The 14,621-nt window shown below is 53.0% G+C and overlaps 6 protein-coding genes across 6 annotated transcripts; 2 read left to right on the forward strand and 4 right to left on the reverse strand.

Annotated features, from left to right (window-relative positions):
• Positions 1-1,649: 1,649 nt before the first annotated feature.
• On the forward strand, positions 1,650-2,051 carry N7496_004167 (GFA family protein; the record flags this gene model as incomplete). The annotated part of the gene is made up of 1 exon (XM_056697098.1): positions 1,650-2,051. One exon carries the CDS (start codon positions 1,650-1,652, stop codon positions 2,049-2,051), a length of 402 nt encoding a protein of 133 aa, XP_056559310.1.
• A 246-nt stretch (positions 2,052-2,297) lies between these two features.
• N7496_004168 (retromer subunit VPS17) lies at positions 2,298-4,187 on the reverse strand (the record flags this gene model as incomplete). Its single annotated transcript, XM_056697099.1, has 3 exons — positions 2,298-3,169; positions 3,231-3,684; positions 3,765-4,187. The coding sequence occupies 3 exons, from the start codon at positions 4,185-4,187 to the stop codon at positions 2,298-2,300; spliced, it is 1,749 nt and encodes a 582-aa protein (XP_056559311.1).
• A 471-nt stretch (positions 4,188-4,658) lies between these two features.
• Positions 4,659-7,403, forward strand: N7496_004169 (mitochondrial elongation factor MEF2; the record flags this gene model as incomplete). The annotated part of the gene is made up of 1 exon (XM_056697100.1): positions 4,659-7,403. One exon carries the CDS (start codon positions 4,659-4,661, stop codon positions 7,401-7,403), a length of 2,745 nt encoding a protein of 914 aa, XP_056559312.1.
• Positions 7,404-7,653: 250 nt separating this feature from the next.
• On the reverse strand, positions 7,654-9,268 carry N7496_004170 (GTPase-activating protein GCS1; the record flags this gene model as incomplete). The annotated part of the gene is made up of 4 exons (XM_056697101.1): positions 7,654-8,064; positions 8,149-8,940; positions 9,060-9,128; positions 9,224-9,268. 4 exons carry the CDS (start codon positions 9,266-9,268, stop codon positions 7,654-7,656), a joined length of 1,317 nt encoding a protein of 438 aa, XP_056559313.1.
• An 826-nt stretch (positions 9,269-10,094) lies between these two features.
• Positions 10,095-11,489, reverse strand: N7496_004171 (RNA recognition motif domain-containing protein; the record flags this gene model as incomplete). Its single annotated transcript, XM_056697102.1, has 4 exons — positions 10,095-10,433; positions 10,530-10,748; positions 10,839-11,136; positions 11,287-11,489. 4 exons carry the CDS (start codon positions 11,487-11,489, stop codon positions 10,095-10,097), a joined length of 1,059 nt encoding a protein of 352 aa, XP_056559314.1.
• Positions 11,490-13,144: 1,655 nt separating this feature from the next.
• On the reverse strand, positions 13,145-14,122 carry N7496_004172 (uncharacterized protein; the record flags this gene model as incomplete). The annotated part of the gene is made up of 1 exon (XM_056697103.1): positions 13,145-14,122. The coding sequence occupies one exon, from the start codon at positions 14,120-14,122 to the stop codon at positions 13,145-13,147; it is 978 nt and encodes a 325-aa protein (XP_056559315.1).
• Between the last annotated feature and the right edge of the window lie 499 nt (positions 14,123-14,621).

The raw sequence follows: 14,621 nt of genomic DNA on the forward strand, positions 1-14,621 counted from the left end.
TAATTCGAAATTCGACATCTCGGCATGCAAGGCCTATCATGGACAAAAACTCCAGAGATAGATCATCTCGCATTAATTCCCACGCCTGTTGCCAGAGCTGCCGGGCCTCGTCGATCTTCCTGTCTGTGATATCGGATTTGAAAATGTCGTTTAGAGTTACGAACTGCAGACTGAGGCGTTGCAGGGTGGGTGCTGCGGTCTGCAGTAAATTTCTAAGCTCATCTAGGGTCGATTCAATCGCGAAAAGGTGAAGCTCTCGAATTCTCGTAAACTTGGCACCCCCCGAGAGTTTGTGAAAATGTTGATATCCCGAACCCCCGAGTTGCTCCAATAAGATAGATGGAGGACTTTTATATTAGGTGCGGATACGATCGCAAAGTCACGGAAAGCCGCGCATGAAGATGATATTTGACCTTGCATGCGAGGGCAAAGGTGTAAACATTCAGCTTCCTTTATGAGCGGAAGCAAGGATTTGTATTCAGTCGGCGTCACCGTCATATTTGATAATGATACTCCACAGTGTACACCTACACAACTATAAATTCCTCGGATCATTCGATTGCTGGCAAGGATAGCTTTCAGAAGTGCTGATAGGACCAGAGCACTGGATTTGCTGGTTGCTGGATTACCATCCAGATTGTGTCCCATATTGTGGTTGCATTGACTCTTCAGTTGAGTCCTGAACTTTCGTAAACCCAAACATCCCGGAAAGACAGCCTCACTTTTAACAAGGAGAGCATTTGTAGATTCAGGTTGCAACTTGAACACGTCCAAGTTTCCCAGTCGCGGTAAGCAACTTTCAAGAACTTCTGGTAGGCAATTCAGAGCATTCCGATGGTCTTCTGCGAAACATTGATACGCTTTGTATCGCACTTGGAGCTCCGAGTCCTCCCATTCGTGTCGTGGCCACGAATATCGCCCAAGCGATGACCCTTTGAACCGGTCGTAAGACATAGGCCCAATATCTTCGAAGAGTATTGGCAATATTGAGAGCTCCCGAACGCACATCCGAAACGAATCATGCGCAGCAATCTCTTGCAACTCGCGGAGACCGTCACTTGTAACAATCGTCCGTATTGTTTTGAAGTATTTGTCACCAAAGAATAATTGAGACTTTTGGGACAATGCGGTGCAAGACAGCCTGAGCGATTGTAAGTTGTTAGGTTCTAGATAGCTGGAAATTATTCCTATAAATTCGGCGGGGAGAATTGATAGAGACATTTTGTTGAATTTTATATGATGAGAGCTGCCATGAGAACAGCGGGGTTGGAAAAGGGAAGTGGAAGCAGGTGTCAACATGGAGGATTACGCACTACTTAGGGGCGAAATCAAATGTCTGGTGTCCACCCAAGCGTGCCTCCTACTGTAAAGTCTCTAGTTCACTATATCTCATTCCGTATGAAATCTACCTGATTTTCCACGATGTCTGGGTTACCGTAACCGTAGCTAGTACATAGAATCGATTCATGGTACGGTCATGGCTGATTTATAATGAACACGAGCCCAAGCGCGCCTATAAAAGCGGTAGTTACGCAAGCCCAACCACTATGACTGAATTGACATCATCAGAAATACCTACGACAATTACAACCCAAACTCTTCAATAAACATCCTCCAAATATCCTAATCACACATTTTAACACCTCGAAATGGCCTCTGGAAGCTGCGCATGCCGCTATATCCGATACACTACAACTACCCCGCCAGCGGATCCTGTCTACTGCCACTGTGTCGAGTGCCGCAAACAATCCGGTGCTCCCTACCAAACATGGCTAGACTTCCCAAGGGACGCTATTAAATGGAGTGCCGAGCCAACTGTCTGGAGATCTAGTGACACCGCATCGCGTAGCTTCTGCCCACGCTGTGGTTCAACTATGACGATGACGCTGGATAATGATCCGTCCACTACAGCTGTCGCTGGGGGGACGCTGGATGTTGAATCGGAGCATTTGGTGTCTAGGCCTGGAAAGCATATCTTCTACAAGGAGAAGGCGGCTTGGTATGATGCGCCGGATGATGGGTCAAGGGTATTTAAAGGGTGGAATGAGTGAAATCTGGATTAAGTTTGTACACACTGAATTGGAGAAGGTCGTTGTCTTACAGGGAGTTGAATTGCGATAGTAATTTGCCATATTTGCTATTTTGATAAACTATTTCCAAACAAAACGTAAATTGGCTCAAAAGACTTCAGGTTATAACACTCGCAGACACGAAGTATAAAGGCAACAGAGGGGAATCGCGATGTCGTGTCCAGGCTACATATACAGAATCAATGCAAACCGTCCGAACTAGTCAAGTTAAAATGTGCTGGCAGCCAGTCGGCTGGCAGCATTGCGTGCATCCAGTCGATCATCATCTTCTTCGGCAATCGATCCAACCTGGCTGGTGGCACGCGCGCGGCCCTGACCGGACTCTGCCTGGCTTTCCTCGTCGCCCTCGTCCTCGTTGAGGCCAGGTGCGGTGAAGCTACCGCTCATGCTGCGGCCCAAATTGTCAGAACGACGAGGAATACCACTCCAGGCATCGCCCTTGGGACCCTGGCTCGAGGCCATGTTCGACCGTCGGACCGTAGGGTGGGCTTCGCGACCCAGTCGGCTCAGACCACCAGAAGCGTCGATGCTACGGATGTCGGGTCGGACACTTTCCAGGGTGGCCAAAGTTCGTCGCTCGGCTTCAATTTGACGCAAGGTATACTCGCGCAGGCTAAAAAGCAGCTCGTTAGTAGTTCGGTCGAACCACTTGCGCTTCTCCTGGAGCAGATTCGTCGTCACGCGCTGAGTGCGCTTTGTCAGGTAATCCTCGTGGTTCTGGGCGTCTGCCAGAGAATTGATCGCCTCATCTACTTTGTCCCGACGGACCGATGAGCTGACTTTCAATCGCTCTGCTGCAGCCTCCTTGCTTCGAGCGCTCTGCTGAGCCTGGATAAGTTCTCGCAGCAAGATATGTCGGTTGGTTAGGGTTTCCTTGACGATGAATGCATCGGACGAATGATAGCTCAATGGTTCGCCCAGAGTCGTGGCCTCGGCGGTAGCCTGAATCGCATGGTAGTCACCCACGGTCTGAATAACTTTGCCAAGCTTGCGATAAGCCATGCCCAACCCAGGGTGAGTTTCTTGCACGGCCATCTGACCAAGCTTCACACCGAAATCAGACTCGGCCAACCCCACACCTAGTACTGTCAGCTTTTGATCCAATATAGTAGACAGAGCAGGATTGTCTTCGTCTCTTACCTCTCCGGGACTTGACAACTCGATCAACCTTGTGGCTCGAGTCCATTGCTCCCAAGTAGAACATCTTCACAGTCGGGCGAGCCGCCTGCAGTTCCGGGGTGTCATCAGGAGGCGGCGCAAACTGCTTCAACATCTTGCGTCGCACTCCCGTAGCAGGTTGCTTCATGCGAAGCACAGGGCTGTAGCCGAAATCACTTTCCACAAAGAGCATGACCTCATCATCCTGGATAAGGACCTCGTTGCTCAGTACAGTATTAAGCCAGCGTTGCATCGAAGCCTTGACGCGAATTTCATCTTCATCGGTTCCAGCCCCGGCGGGGGTAACTGGCGGTGGAACTGCGGGGACGAAAGCTTCCGGGTTGGCCGAGATCAAGTGGTCGGCAAGCTTAACAAACTCGGAGTGAGTACGGCGAACGTCGCGATATTGGGTAGTACGGAATTTGGGGATATTAGTCTGTCATTAAAGATTGGTGTAAGGTTAGCCACCACCGCAGCGCAGCGCATCTCATCAGCATCGTTGAGGAGTAGACTCACGTGAACGTCAAAGCGAAGGATAGGATCCTTCTTTCCGGTCCTCTCGAGACCAGTGATCTTAGCTTGGATCTTATAGATAGGCGCCGGTGGCCGAGAGGCCTGTCTTATTCCAGTCTGGAAACGTGCGGGGAGTTGCTGGTCGCCAGTCGGAGCTTGATGCGCAGCAAACGGAGACTGCTCCTCGCCGTAGTCCGGGTCGCCTAATTGGGCACTCTGAAGCTGTGCCGATAGATCGGCTGCCTGAGCCACCGCATCATTGTCTCTGTCCGCGGCCTCCGATGAGTGGTCCTGGCCGGGTAACGGGGATGACGGGATGTCACCGTTGCCGGAGGTGGGGAATGTCGTTCGGTCAGCGCGCGGAGAGCCCCAAGGTGAGGCACCCGTGGAGTGTTCTGGGTCGTTGGAGATGGCGGAATAGTCCATCTTGGTTGGGATTGGAAGTAAGGAGCGCCTTCACGAGGAGAGTCCAAGGGGGAGGAGCTGCTAGTGACGGAAGGCGTCAGTATTAATGGCTGGGGATCAACACCCCCACAGTAACGGCCAGGTAGCTCCAAGTCAGCGCGAAACCTACCTCGGGCAGCTTGTGTAGGAGAAGAAGAGCGCACTCAGAGGCGCATATCAAATGGACAAGCAAGGGTGTGTAGAAAAGGAAACGAGCAGAGTAGTCGGAGATTGAAGCAGGAGGGTTGGAGGGAGAGTTACGTATGGACCAGCAAGTGGAAATGGGGAATGCGTGCGCCAAGACCTCCAGCTCCGCGATTCGCTTTTTCCATGATCACTACGACCACCTCCAAGTCCGACATTTTGGCCTTGAAAGAACACCCCCATCCCCATGTTCACATGCATATAAATCTCTGGTAATTGATCTAAATTGGATGGAAGCTCTTACTCGCAATGGTTGTGGCTCCATTGTTGCGCCTCCCCCAGCCGGGGCTACGGTGTATGGGTTCAACGCTCTATAAGAGCCAGGCCAGTCCCATGAAGAGCCGCATCTACTCGCAAATTTGTCGACTCGGAGGTCAAACAGCTCCATGCTTTTCAACTTCGGTTTCCAGATGGCAGACGGAAACTTTGGACCGAACACGCAACATTGGAATCATCGCCCATATTGATGCTGGCAAGACCACCACGACGGAGCGCATGCTATTCTATAGCGGCTTCACCCGGCGCATTGGAGACGTGGATGAAGGCTCTACGGTGACTGATTTCTTACCCGCCGAACGTGCGCGTGGCATCACTATTCAGTCAGCTGCTATCACTTTCCATTGGCCTCCTGGCGACGGGGCAGAAAGTCAACCCCTTGAACGAGATCCTTCGGTGCCAAAGTCGACAGTGTCACATACGATCAATTTAATTGACACACCGGGCCATGCTGACTTTACATTCGAGGTCCTCCGGTCCTTGCGCATTCTTGACGGCGCTGTCTGTATCCTGGACGGCGTGGCTGGTGTCGAGGCGCAGACGGAGCAGGTCTGGAATCAAGCGAGCACGTATAAGATCCCACGGGTGATTTACGTGAACAAGCTGGACCGTGACGGTGCCGCTTTTGGCCGAACAGTCCGAGAAGTTAGTTCTCGCCTCGCTGTTTATCCAGCAGTGTGCCAAATCCCGTGGTTTGAAGGCGGCAACGGCGCTTTCGTTGGCGTGGCAGATGCCATCAATCTCCAGGGACTACGATGGAAGGAGGGTGAAGACGGTCGCAGCGTCAAGATGATGGACCTCGAGCAACTGGATGCCGAAGAGAGTTCCTTGGCACAGGAACTCCGCCGTGCGCGTATTGCATTGGTTGAGTTGCTGAGCGAACAAGACGAAGCCATTGTGGAGAAATTCTTCGAGTGTGACGAAGACCATCTGGCCGTTCCTCCCATGGATATTATCGACAGTCTTCGACGATGTGTCCTCGACCAATCAAGCAGGATTGTGCCCGTCTTTGCAGGTGCCAGCTTCCGCAATATGGGCGTTCAGCCGTTGATGGATGCCGTGGTAAACCTTCTTCCCAGTCCACCCGAAGCTCCCGACCCGGAAGTGAGCATTGGTGGTGTAAAGGGAGGACTGAGACGATTACTCTCGGGTGACCTGATCGTGGAGCAGAATGAGAAGGCATCTGCCCCGGTGAAAGGCAAGAAAAAGAAGAAGGCTGCGTTGCAGGCGGACCCTAAAGACGCCATCTCCAAACTCCAAAGCTGTGCACTTGCCTTCAAGGTGGTCAATGATCCCAAACGTGGTGTATTGGTCTATGTTCGAGTATACTCTGGCTCTCTGGATCGCAACAGTCTCCTTTTCAACACCAATCTACACCTCTCAGAGCGAGCACCGCGATTGCTGAAGATGTACGCCAACGACGCCGTTGAAGTCGACTCTATTCCGGCTGGCCACATTGGCGTTGTTGTCGGACTCAAGCATGCCCGCACTGGCGATACCCTGCTGTCATATGCCGGCAATAAGCCCACGCCACCAGAGCCGTTGACCAGCCTTCAGCTCCGCCCAATCGACGTACCTCCCCCGGTATTCTTCACCAGTGTCGAGCCACATAGTCTTAGCGAGGAGAAGCGTATGCAAGAGTCCCTCGGACTACTCCTACGAGAGGATCCCAGTCTCCACGTCAGCGTCGACGAAGAATCCGGACAGACACTTCTCAGCGGCATGGGCGAACTGCACCTCGAAATTGCCCGCGACCGCCTGATCAACGACCACAAAGCCAAAGCTTCCATGGGCCGCATCGAAATCGGATATCGTGAATCAGGTCTCGGCACCTCAAACGCCATCACCAAGATCTTCGACAAAGAAGTCGCCGGCCGCCGCGGCAAGGCAGGCTGCACCGCAATCGTAGAACCCATCGACGAAACAGACGTCTCCGACCTCGCAGACGAGGACACCCTCCTTGCCGAGACAATCGAGGGTAATCAAATCATCATTCGCGCCCCAGGTCTCCAAGTCGACCGCTCTTCCAGAAACGACGAAGAAACAAGCCCCCTCCTCCCACCAGGTCTGGACCCATCTTCTCTCCGCGCCGCCCTTCAAAACGGTGCGCTGGCAGCGCTCGCCCGCGGTCCTCAATTCACCTTCCCAATGCACAATACCCGTGTCACACTCACCCTCAACGCCGAAGAGCACCTCTTCGGCAACGATACAACCACCTCAGCCCTCTCATCTGCTGCCCGTCAAGCTACATCCGCCGCGTTACGGGACCTCCTCACCGGACCCGGCACCGTCATGATGGAACCAGTCATGAACGTAATCATCAGCGTCGACGAAGCATCCCTCGGTTCCGTCGTGCATGATATCTCCTCTTCACGGGGTGGCCATATCCTCTCCCTCGACGAGGAAGTCCCATCATCAGCAACTGATGCCTCCGGGTCCCCCGCAGAAGATAATCGACCCCCCATCGACCCCAAGCGCGTCTACGCACCGCCCGATCCATTCGAGACTCCATCCGTCGGTGCGGAAGTACCGGTGTCCGCGTCTCGTCCTCGCACTATCACTGCTAAGGTGCCCTTGAAGGAGATGGTTGGGTATTTGAAACATCTGCGCAGTTTGACGGCTGGTCGGGGGACGTTTGTTATGAGCGTGGATCGGTTTGAGAATATGTCTGCGCAGAGACAGAAGGCTGTGCTTGCTGAGTTGAGGGGTGGGTTTTAAGTGGATTGATCACTGTATTGTACGGGCACTATTATGTATATTTCGTCATTTGGAGTAGGTTTAGGGCAATCTCTACATTGTACTAAACTTGTTAAACGTCACTCCTATACAAGAAGAGAGTAAACAAACCACTGACCTCGTGTATGCATTGGAAGTCATGGCATGACATTTGAAACCAGCACCAACCGCGCCATCATGAACAAAACACATTTCATAGAAACAATGCAAAATGTATATATACGAAGTGAATCTACCAATTATCATCCCACTCATCCTTCCCCTTTGTCGTCGCCGTCGCACCTCCACCATCCCCATGATCTTTCCCAGCAGACACAGTCGTCTCACCAGAAGCCGGAGTCGTAGAATTCGCCAACGACGACGCCGCAGGACTCTTACGCATAGCTGCAGTCCCGATAACGTCAGACCGCGAACCACTCCGCTGATGCCCATTTCGTTCTTGCGAGCCCAGAGACGAGAAGTCGTCCCAGAAGTCTCGGTGCTCGGGTTCGACGCGTGACCGTGCTGCGCCAGAGCGGCCGTCCTCGGGGCCCTCAACGAAACGGTTGAATTGGTCTGCGGCGCCGCGGACGCCGGTTTGCAGGTTTTGGCCCCAGTTTGCGGCTTGGACGCGGGCTTGGGCTGCGAAGTCTGATTCGGCCAGCTGTTGGATTTGTTAGCTTATTTGTCCATGGAATAACCTGGGCTTGGAATCAAGCCGAGATGACGAATAACTGGACTTGCTTACCTGTTTGGCCGTGGGTTGTAGGTATGATTCATTCACTTGCTTCGCACTCTTACCCACCGTCGACGCAAACCACCCCAGACCCTTAGTCAAAGTACCCAATGGATCTTTCTGGAGGTCATCCAAAGCCTGACCACCACCAGCACCACCACCGCCGCCACCACCCCAACCGCCAAACCCGCCAAACGGCGAAGACCGTCGTTCCGCAGCCGCAGACGGGGGCAACCCACCACCAAACCCAGTAAACTTCCCACCCTGCGAAGGCGGCAGCGCATCCGACCTCGTCGCATTCTCATTCCCCAATTTCGCAAAATACGCCTCATTCTGTTCCTTCTTCGTCGGCGCCCCACCGCGCTGGCTATCATGCGAGCGAATCGACGACGCCGCAGGCGATCCCGTCCGCGCACCGCCAGTCACACCAGCACCAGCACCGCCGCTCAGACTCATGGGCGTACTGGACCGCGAGGCGGGCGCGTTATTCTTCTTCTCCTGGCCGGGCACGTACTCGCGGCCCTCGACCTTGCAGGATAGTCTCTCCTTCCATTCCTCGCCGGCGTCGCCCTCGTAGCGCTCTTTGATTGTGGAGTCTTCGAATGTGCGGCCCTCGGAGATGGTCACGGCGTGGGCGTCGTAGAAGGATTTCCAGGGCTCGTTGCCGCCTAGCTCCATGCGCTGGATCTCGGCGTGCTTGAAGGCATCCATGGTGATTGAGCGCACGAAGGAGATGTGTACACCGAGACCGCGATGTGTGCCGGCGCAGTTTAAGCAAATGAAGGTTCCGAATTTGGGCGAGGCCTATGTAAGAGAGACGCAACCGGGGTTAGCTAGCTAGTTCCTCGAGTGTTGTCGGTGAGGGGTCCATTGGAGTAGCGCTCCAGTAGGTGTAGATTCAGGAGATAAGAATATCTACATACCCATTGAGGTGAGGGCGCACCGCAGTCACAGCACCTATCATTTCCATTGGTCTTGGAGATCTGGAGGAGCTAGAATAATGGAAGATGAGGTGTTAGTTCAGAGACCCGTTCAGGCGCATGTGCCATCCTGGCTTGGCCAAACCACCAATGTTGGAGAAGCGTACCTTTGTCTTCGTCTCCGGGTCGACCTCCCACATGCGAGATGACATGGCGGGCAGTGTTTATACAAGAAAGCGAGGAAGAATTGAAAAGAACCACGTCTCGAGCGCTCGCCGCGGGTTGGAGGGTTATGTGTGTGTGGCTGTGACAGAGTGGACGGAGTCGGCGCCGCACCTGGATTCGAGGAGGGGGTTCTGTCTGATTTGGTGGGTTAACCCCTTTTTGGCACGCAATCTCAATGACTCCACCGGTGTCTGGTAGAGGTATTCGGTTAAGTGTAGTCGGTTTCAAAAAGGAAGTGAATTGACGGGGAGAATGGAGAAATGGAGAGAGTTGAGCGTGGGAGGGACTGTATGTTTTGTCCGCTGATCGGCAAGGGTCGCCCCAACTTTAGCGTCATCAGGGTCATGCCGCTACGAAGCGTGAACCCTGTCTCCATTCATTTCCTCCACATTTGTTACGCTCTGGGCCTCTTTCGAGTCTACATCTCTATGATCGCTACGCTCCATACATCTCCTACAAATAGACCCCTCAGCAGATCATCATCATTTAGTTAAATGGGTGCTAAGATACAGTACAGAAGACAAAGGTCGTTAGGGATGGAGACATCAGCAAGGATGTATAACTCCAGCATGGACGTATGTTCCATGACATCCGATGATAAGAAAAATAAAGGAAAAAAGTCATGACACCCTTCGTGCCCACAGATCGGCCTCGATGACCACCTGTCGAGTAGCTAAGATATTTCCAGTTGACCGGCAGATCATTTATGGTTATATCTCATATTTCATACGACGGGCCCTATCAAGGTTCCTTTTCAATAACTCCAAGTTCATTAGCAAGGGATCTGTGGTCGAATAGAAATTGGCAATAAGTTTAAGCGGCCTCAGTGGGAGCATCAGCAGCAGGGGCGGCGTTCTCCTGAGCGGGAGCGTTGGCCTCCTCGTACTGATCAGCGGCGGCGTTGACGTCGTCCTCCTTGCCGGGGCTGTCGATGGCGACCTTGACAGCAATGGTGCGACCGTCAATATCCTTGCCGTTCATCTCGCTGACGGCCTTGGCCTGGAGTTCCTCCGAGGCGAGGTTGACGAATCCGAAACCGCGGGTCTTGCGGCGCTCGTTGCGGGCCTGGAGCTTCTTGATCATGAAGCGGGGAATGGGACGAAGAGCGACCTTGGCGGAGACGGGGGAGTAGTCGGCGAAGATCTCCTTGAGCTTTATAGTAGAAACGATGCGGTTAGTACAATGGCTCAGAAGGCCCGAGTGCGGGCTTCTCTAGGCCTCAGCCATGGCTTCAAATCATGAACGTACCTTATCCTCGGTCAGGTCGTAGGGAAGGTTGGCGACCATGACCTTGGTCTTGGAGGGAATACCATCCTCGGGGGGACCACGCTGCTTCTGGGGACGAGGAGCACGGGGCTTGCCCTGCTTGGCACCCTCGGTAGCTGCGGGCTCGTTGTCGTTGGTGGTCTCAGTCAGGGGAGCGGCCTCGGCGGCATTGGCCTCGGTGGGCTCCTGTCCATCCTGGGCCTGCAGGAAGGGCCATCCAGTCAGTGATGATGTCCCGGATGACAGACTTAGGCGTCTGAAGGATGGAATGAGGAATTGGGGTTTACATACACGTCCACGAGCGGCACGGCCACCACGGCCACGAGCGCGACCACGGCCACGACCCCGGCCACCGGTGCGCTTGCGACCCTCATTGCCGCTGGCGCCCTCACCGCCACTGGCAGCACCCTCCTTAGCCTCCGCAGGCTCTGGCTTACGGGCCAGCTGGACCGAAACCTTGCGCGCGAGAATCTCCTTGCCAGAGAGGCTCTCAATGGCCGCAGTGGCCTCGGCAGCAGTTGCGAGATCCACGAAAGCGTAGCCAACGGGGCGGTTGGTGCGGGGGTTCACCGGGATCGAGGTGCTCTCGCTAGAGAATTGCGTTAGTTTTGATGTTGATGGATTGCAAGACCCCCTCCCCCCCAAATGAGGGGTTGATTCGGACCTGTGCTGGTGCTCTCCTCTCACGAGATAGCTTGCAACCAGCTCCAAGTGGGTGCAGGGTCGAGTCATCACTCACATGGTGTAGCCCTTGAAGAAGTCCTTGAGCTCCTCCTCGGTGGTTGCGTAGGCAAGGTTGCCGATGTACAGGCGACGACCCTCGTCAGCACTGGCGGCAGCAGCGTCGGTAGGCTGCGAGGCCGCGGGAGTACCGTTGGCGCTGGGGGTGTCGTTAATGGTGGTCGCAGCCATGGTGTTGGTGACAGCTTCAACGGCAGACATCTTGAAGGCGAGTTGAGACACGGGTGGGGGGAAGGTTCGACGGGGTGGGATAGCTTGAAGCTCGAACGATGATGTGTCAAACAAACAGAGGGGAGTGTTTGTTGATGGTGCCTTTTGAGGGGACTTAGGCGGTGGGAGGATATTGCCGAGGGGGAGGGATTGAGGGGGAAGGAGCAGGGTAGCTTGGTGCCCTAGATACCGATTGAAAGAAAAGGAAGAGATGGGAAGAGAGGAAATCAGGAAGCAGTAGTTGACTCTTGAAGGAAGGAAGGTGAGGGAGGAGAAGATGGGGGAAAGGAAAGGAGGAGGAGGCGGTGAGCCACTAAGCCGTGTTTGGGGGAGTTTGGGAGATTCGGGACCTGCGTGGGAGCCTGCGAGTGCCTGCGGGTGAAGTTGGGCAGTATTCTTAGGCGATGTCTAGGCTGTGGACTTGGGGAGCTAGGCCCCCAGTAGGCCCCAGCAGGCCCTAGGAGCTCGGCTTCGCTTGACACCCAGTTTGGCGGTGAGTCACCCCTCTCTCAGTTCAACAACCACGGAACCTCCCGTCGAATGAGGCTTCCACTTTTGATGTCATTCTGGAGACCAGGACCCAGTTCGATCGGCTACCATAAGCTTCGATTGAATTGCCCAGTTAACACCACACATTGCTGAAATTTTATATAAAACATACATCTACTAGTTTTAGTACTACATTATTTTCTCACTATGCCTCCATATAAGCTTTCTAAATAGACGTGCATATTCCCAAGGCACTTTATCTGCACGCGCCGAGTTGCCCAGAGTAACGCGGGTTTTGATCTTCCACCTCAGCCGGCTCCACTTTTCCCACTTTCAATTCTCCACGTTCCAGACTCTGGAGCTCGGAATCTCTGGAAGATCGCCAGAGCTTACGCCACGAGATGTATATATTAATGTGGCAGTCCTGACTGATGAATGAGAAAATAATGAAAAGGAACCCAGTCTCGAGGATCTAACTGTTGGGTTGCATCTTTAAATTTCTTTGAATATCTGTATATTCAATGCGCTATATATCTCTATCCTAGGTACAAAATGTGTGCAAAAAGCCTCTTGATATGGCCTTGATAGGTTCCGTAGATTTACGAGAGTGTATATTCTACCAAGTGCCATATTCCAGAACTCCTAGTACGATACCCTTCAGACTGCTCATAGCAGCTTTCACTGGAGGCCAGGGTCCGCCTACCTACCGCTACACCTAATATTACCGTATCACAGCAAGATAGGCTAGAGTTGGTGAGAGCATGTTGAACCCCAGCACGGGAAGACTAGTGACCCAACTGAAGATCTTGGATACCGAGTTAGAAGGATGCTAGGGTTCCCGGAACACGAACAAGAAGCGCCTCATGGCTCCCTTTGACTTCAGGAAGAATGCTCAACTCCGAAATGATGACGATGAGTTGAGTACCCGCAGTCATCCGTCCACATCCCTCTCGTTATCAAGGTCGACAGAGCTCCAACATTATGACACTTTCCATCCAGCAGCGACAGAATAACACCACTCCCAGCCCATGGCTCCAAACCACCCACAGCAGACCACACCAGTTGCAAATTTCATACACTCAGAAACAATTCAAAACCCACTCACATCCACTCGACAAATGACCTAACAGAGACTCATTTCCTTCGCACATCCGGCATCACTTCTTCCATCGCCCACGCTTTAACCCAGGTTTCGCGCAAGCAACCTGGTCTCTCTCCTCTTCCTTCAAAAACTCCCTAAACCACCCTTCCTGCATCCGCTTCTCAAACTCCTCATCCGTCATAGCATCAACCTGGCCTTGGCCTTTTTCCACAGACCCCGCAGGCTTGGGGATATGATATCCCTCAATCCAGTTTGCAACGGGGATAAGTACCCCGGTGTGGTCCCGACGAACTTCTACCCGCTTTCTTGTCGGGGTTTCCAGGTACTTTCCCTTCTTCTTGTTGTTCTTCTTCGGAGACGTCGGGCTGCTTCTGGCAATGGGCTCGGTTGGGGAGCGGCGTGACTGCTCGATAGTGACCAGTGGAAAAGAGGGTTTGGAATCTGAGAGTCCCTTCCCAGCGGGCTCCGAAGAAGAATTGCAGATACCTAGACTGCTAGGGGGTGAGGTTGACTGCTTTGCCGGAGAGGTGAAGATTGACGATGAGTTGGTATCAGAGAGTGGTGCAGATTCTGGAGATTCGGGGTTCAGTGAGGAAGAAGCTGGGTGTGGCTCTGGAGAGTTGCCCGAGATCGTGATGATCTCGTTGGCGACTCTTGCGAGATCTTCTCGCCAGTCTGCGATGAGAATCTGGGCGTGGTCGGAGACTGGGAGCCCATTTGATGGTATGCAGAGGGGCTTCAAGACCACTGCACTCAGAGCGTCGAGCACATCCTTGTTGCTGCAGTGGTATTTCTCTGCAAAGTTGCCGATGGGGAACGTATCCCGAATGACCACTGCCATGTCGGCGAAGAAGGCGTCCGTGAATGGACATTTGGCCAGACCGGGAGTTGCCGGGGCCGGGAGGTTGGAGGTAGAGTCGGCCTTTTGTTTCTTGAGCTTTGGCTCATCGGAAGAAGCAGGTTCGATAGATCTGGGCCGCTTATTGCTCCCAAGAGAGGAGATCGCTGGAGTAGGGGTTGTCACTGGATTCATTGAGTTAGCGTTTCCAGTTTCTTCCAAGTGAGAGGTATGCGGACAGGGACCAAAGCCAGCGACGAGCTTATATGAAATCCGTTTCAAGGAGAAAAGCTTGTAACTCACTCTTCGAAGAATTTTCTTTTTTTTTCTTTAAGCTATAGAGATATCAAAGGAATAAGTCAGTCTTGGTCTGCATTTGGGTGTTTGAGTATGGGTATGCACATACCTGTCTAGCAGCCGCAAGTCCGTGTGGAGATCAATGGGAATTGGTGTTGAGGATAGAACGTTGAGAATGAAGCTTTGAGGATGAAAGAAGATGAAAGAGGTCCTCCAGACGTGTGTCCTGGATTTATTTCCTCTCGGGGTGCAAGGTTGACAAACAATGTGGAGGTTTCCATTATAGAGAGCGGTTGTCTTTTGACGGGCAAATAGAGGCGCCTTCTTCGGAATGTTTTTTTTATTTATGGAATACAACAGAGTATAATTCAAATCTTTAATAGAAATAGACATTAGA

The sequence above is a fragment of the Penicillium cataractarum genome (genome assembly GCF_028827025.1).
Source record: "Penicillium cataractarum strain IBT 29864 chromosome Unknown utg000002l, whole genome shotgun sequence".
NCBI classification, from domain to species: Eukaryota; Fungi; Ascomycota; class Eurotiomycetes; order Eurotiales; family Aspergillaceae; genus Penicillium; species Penicillium cataractarum.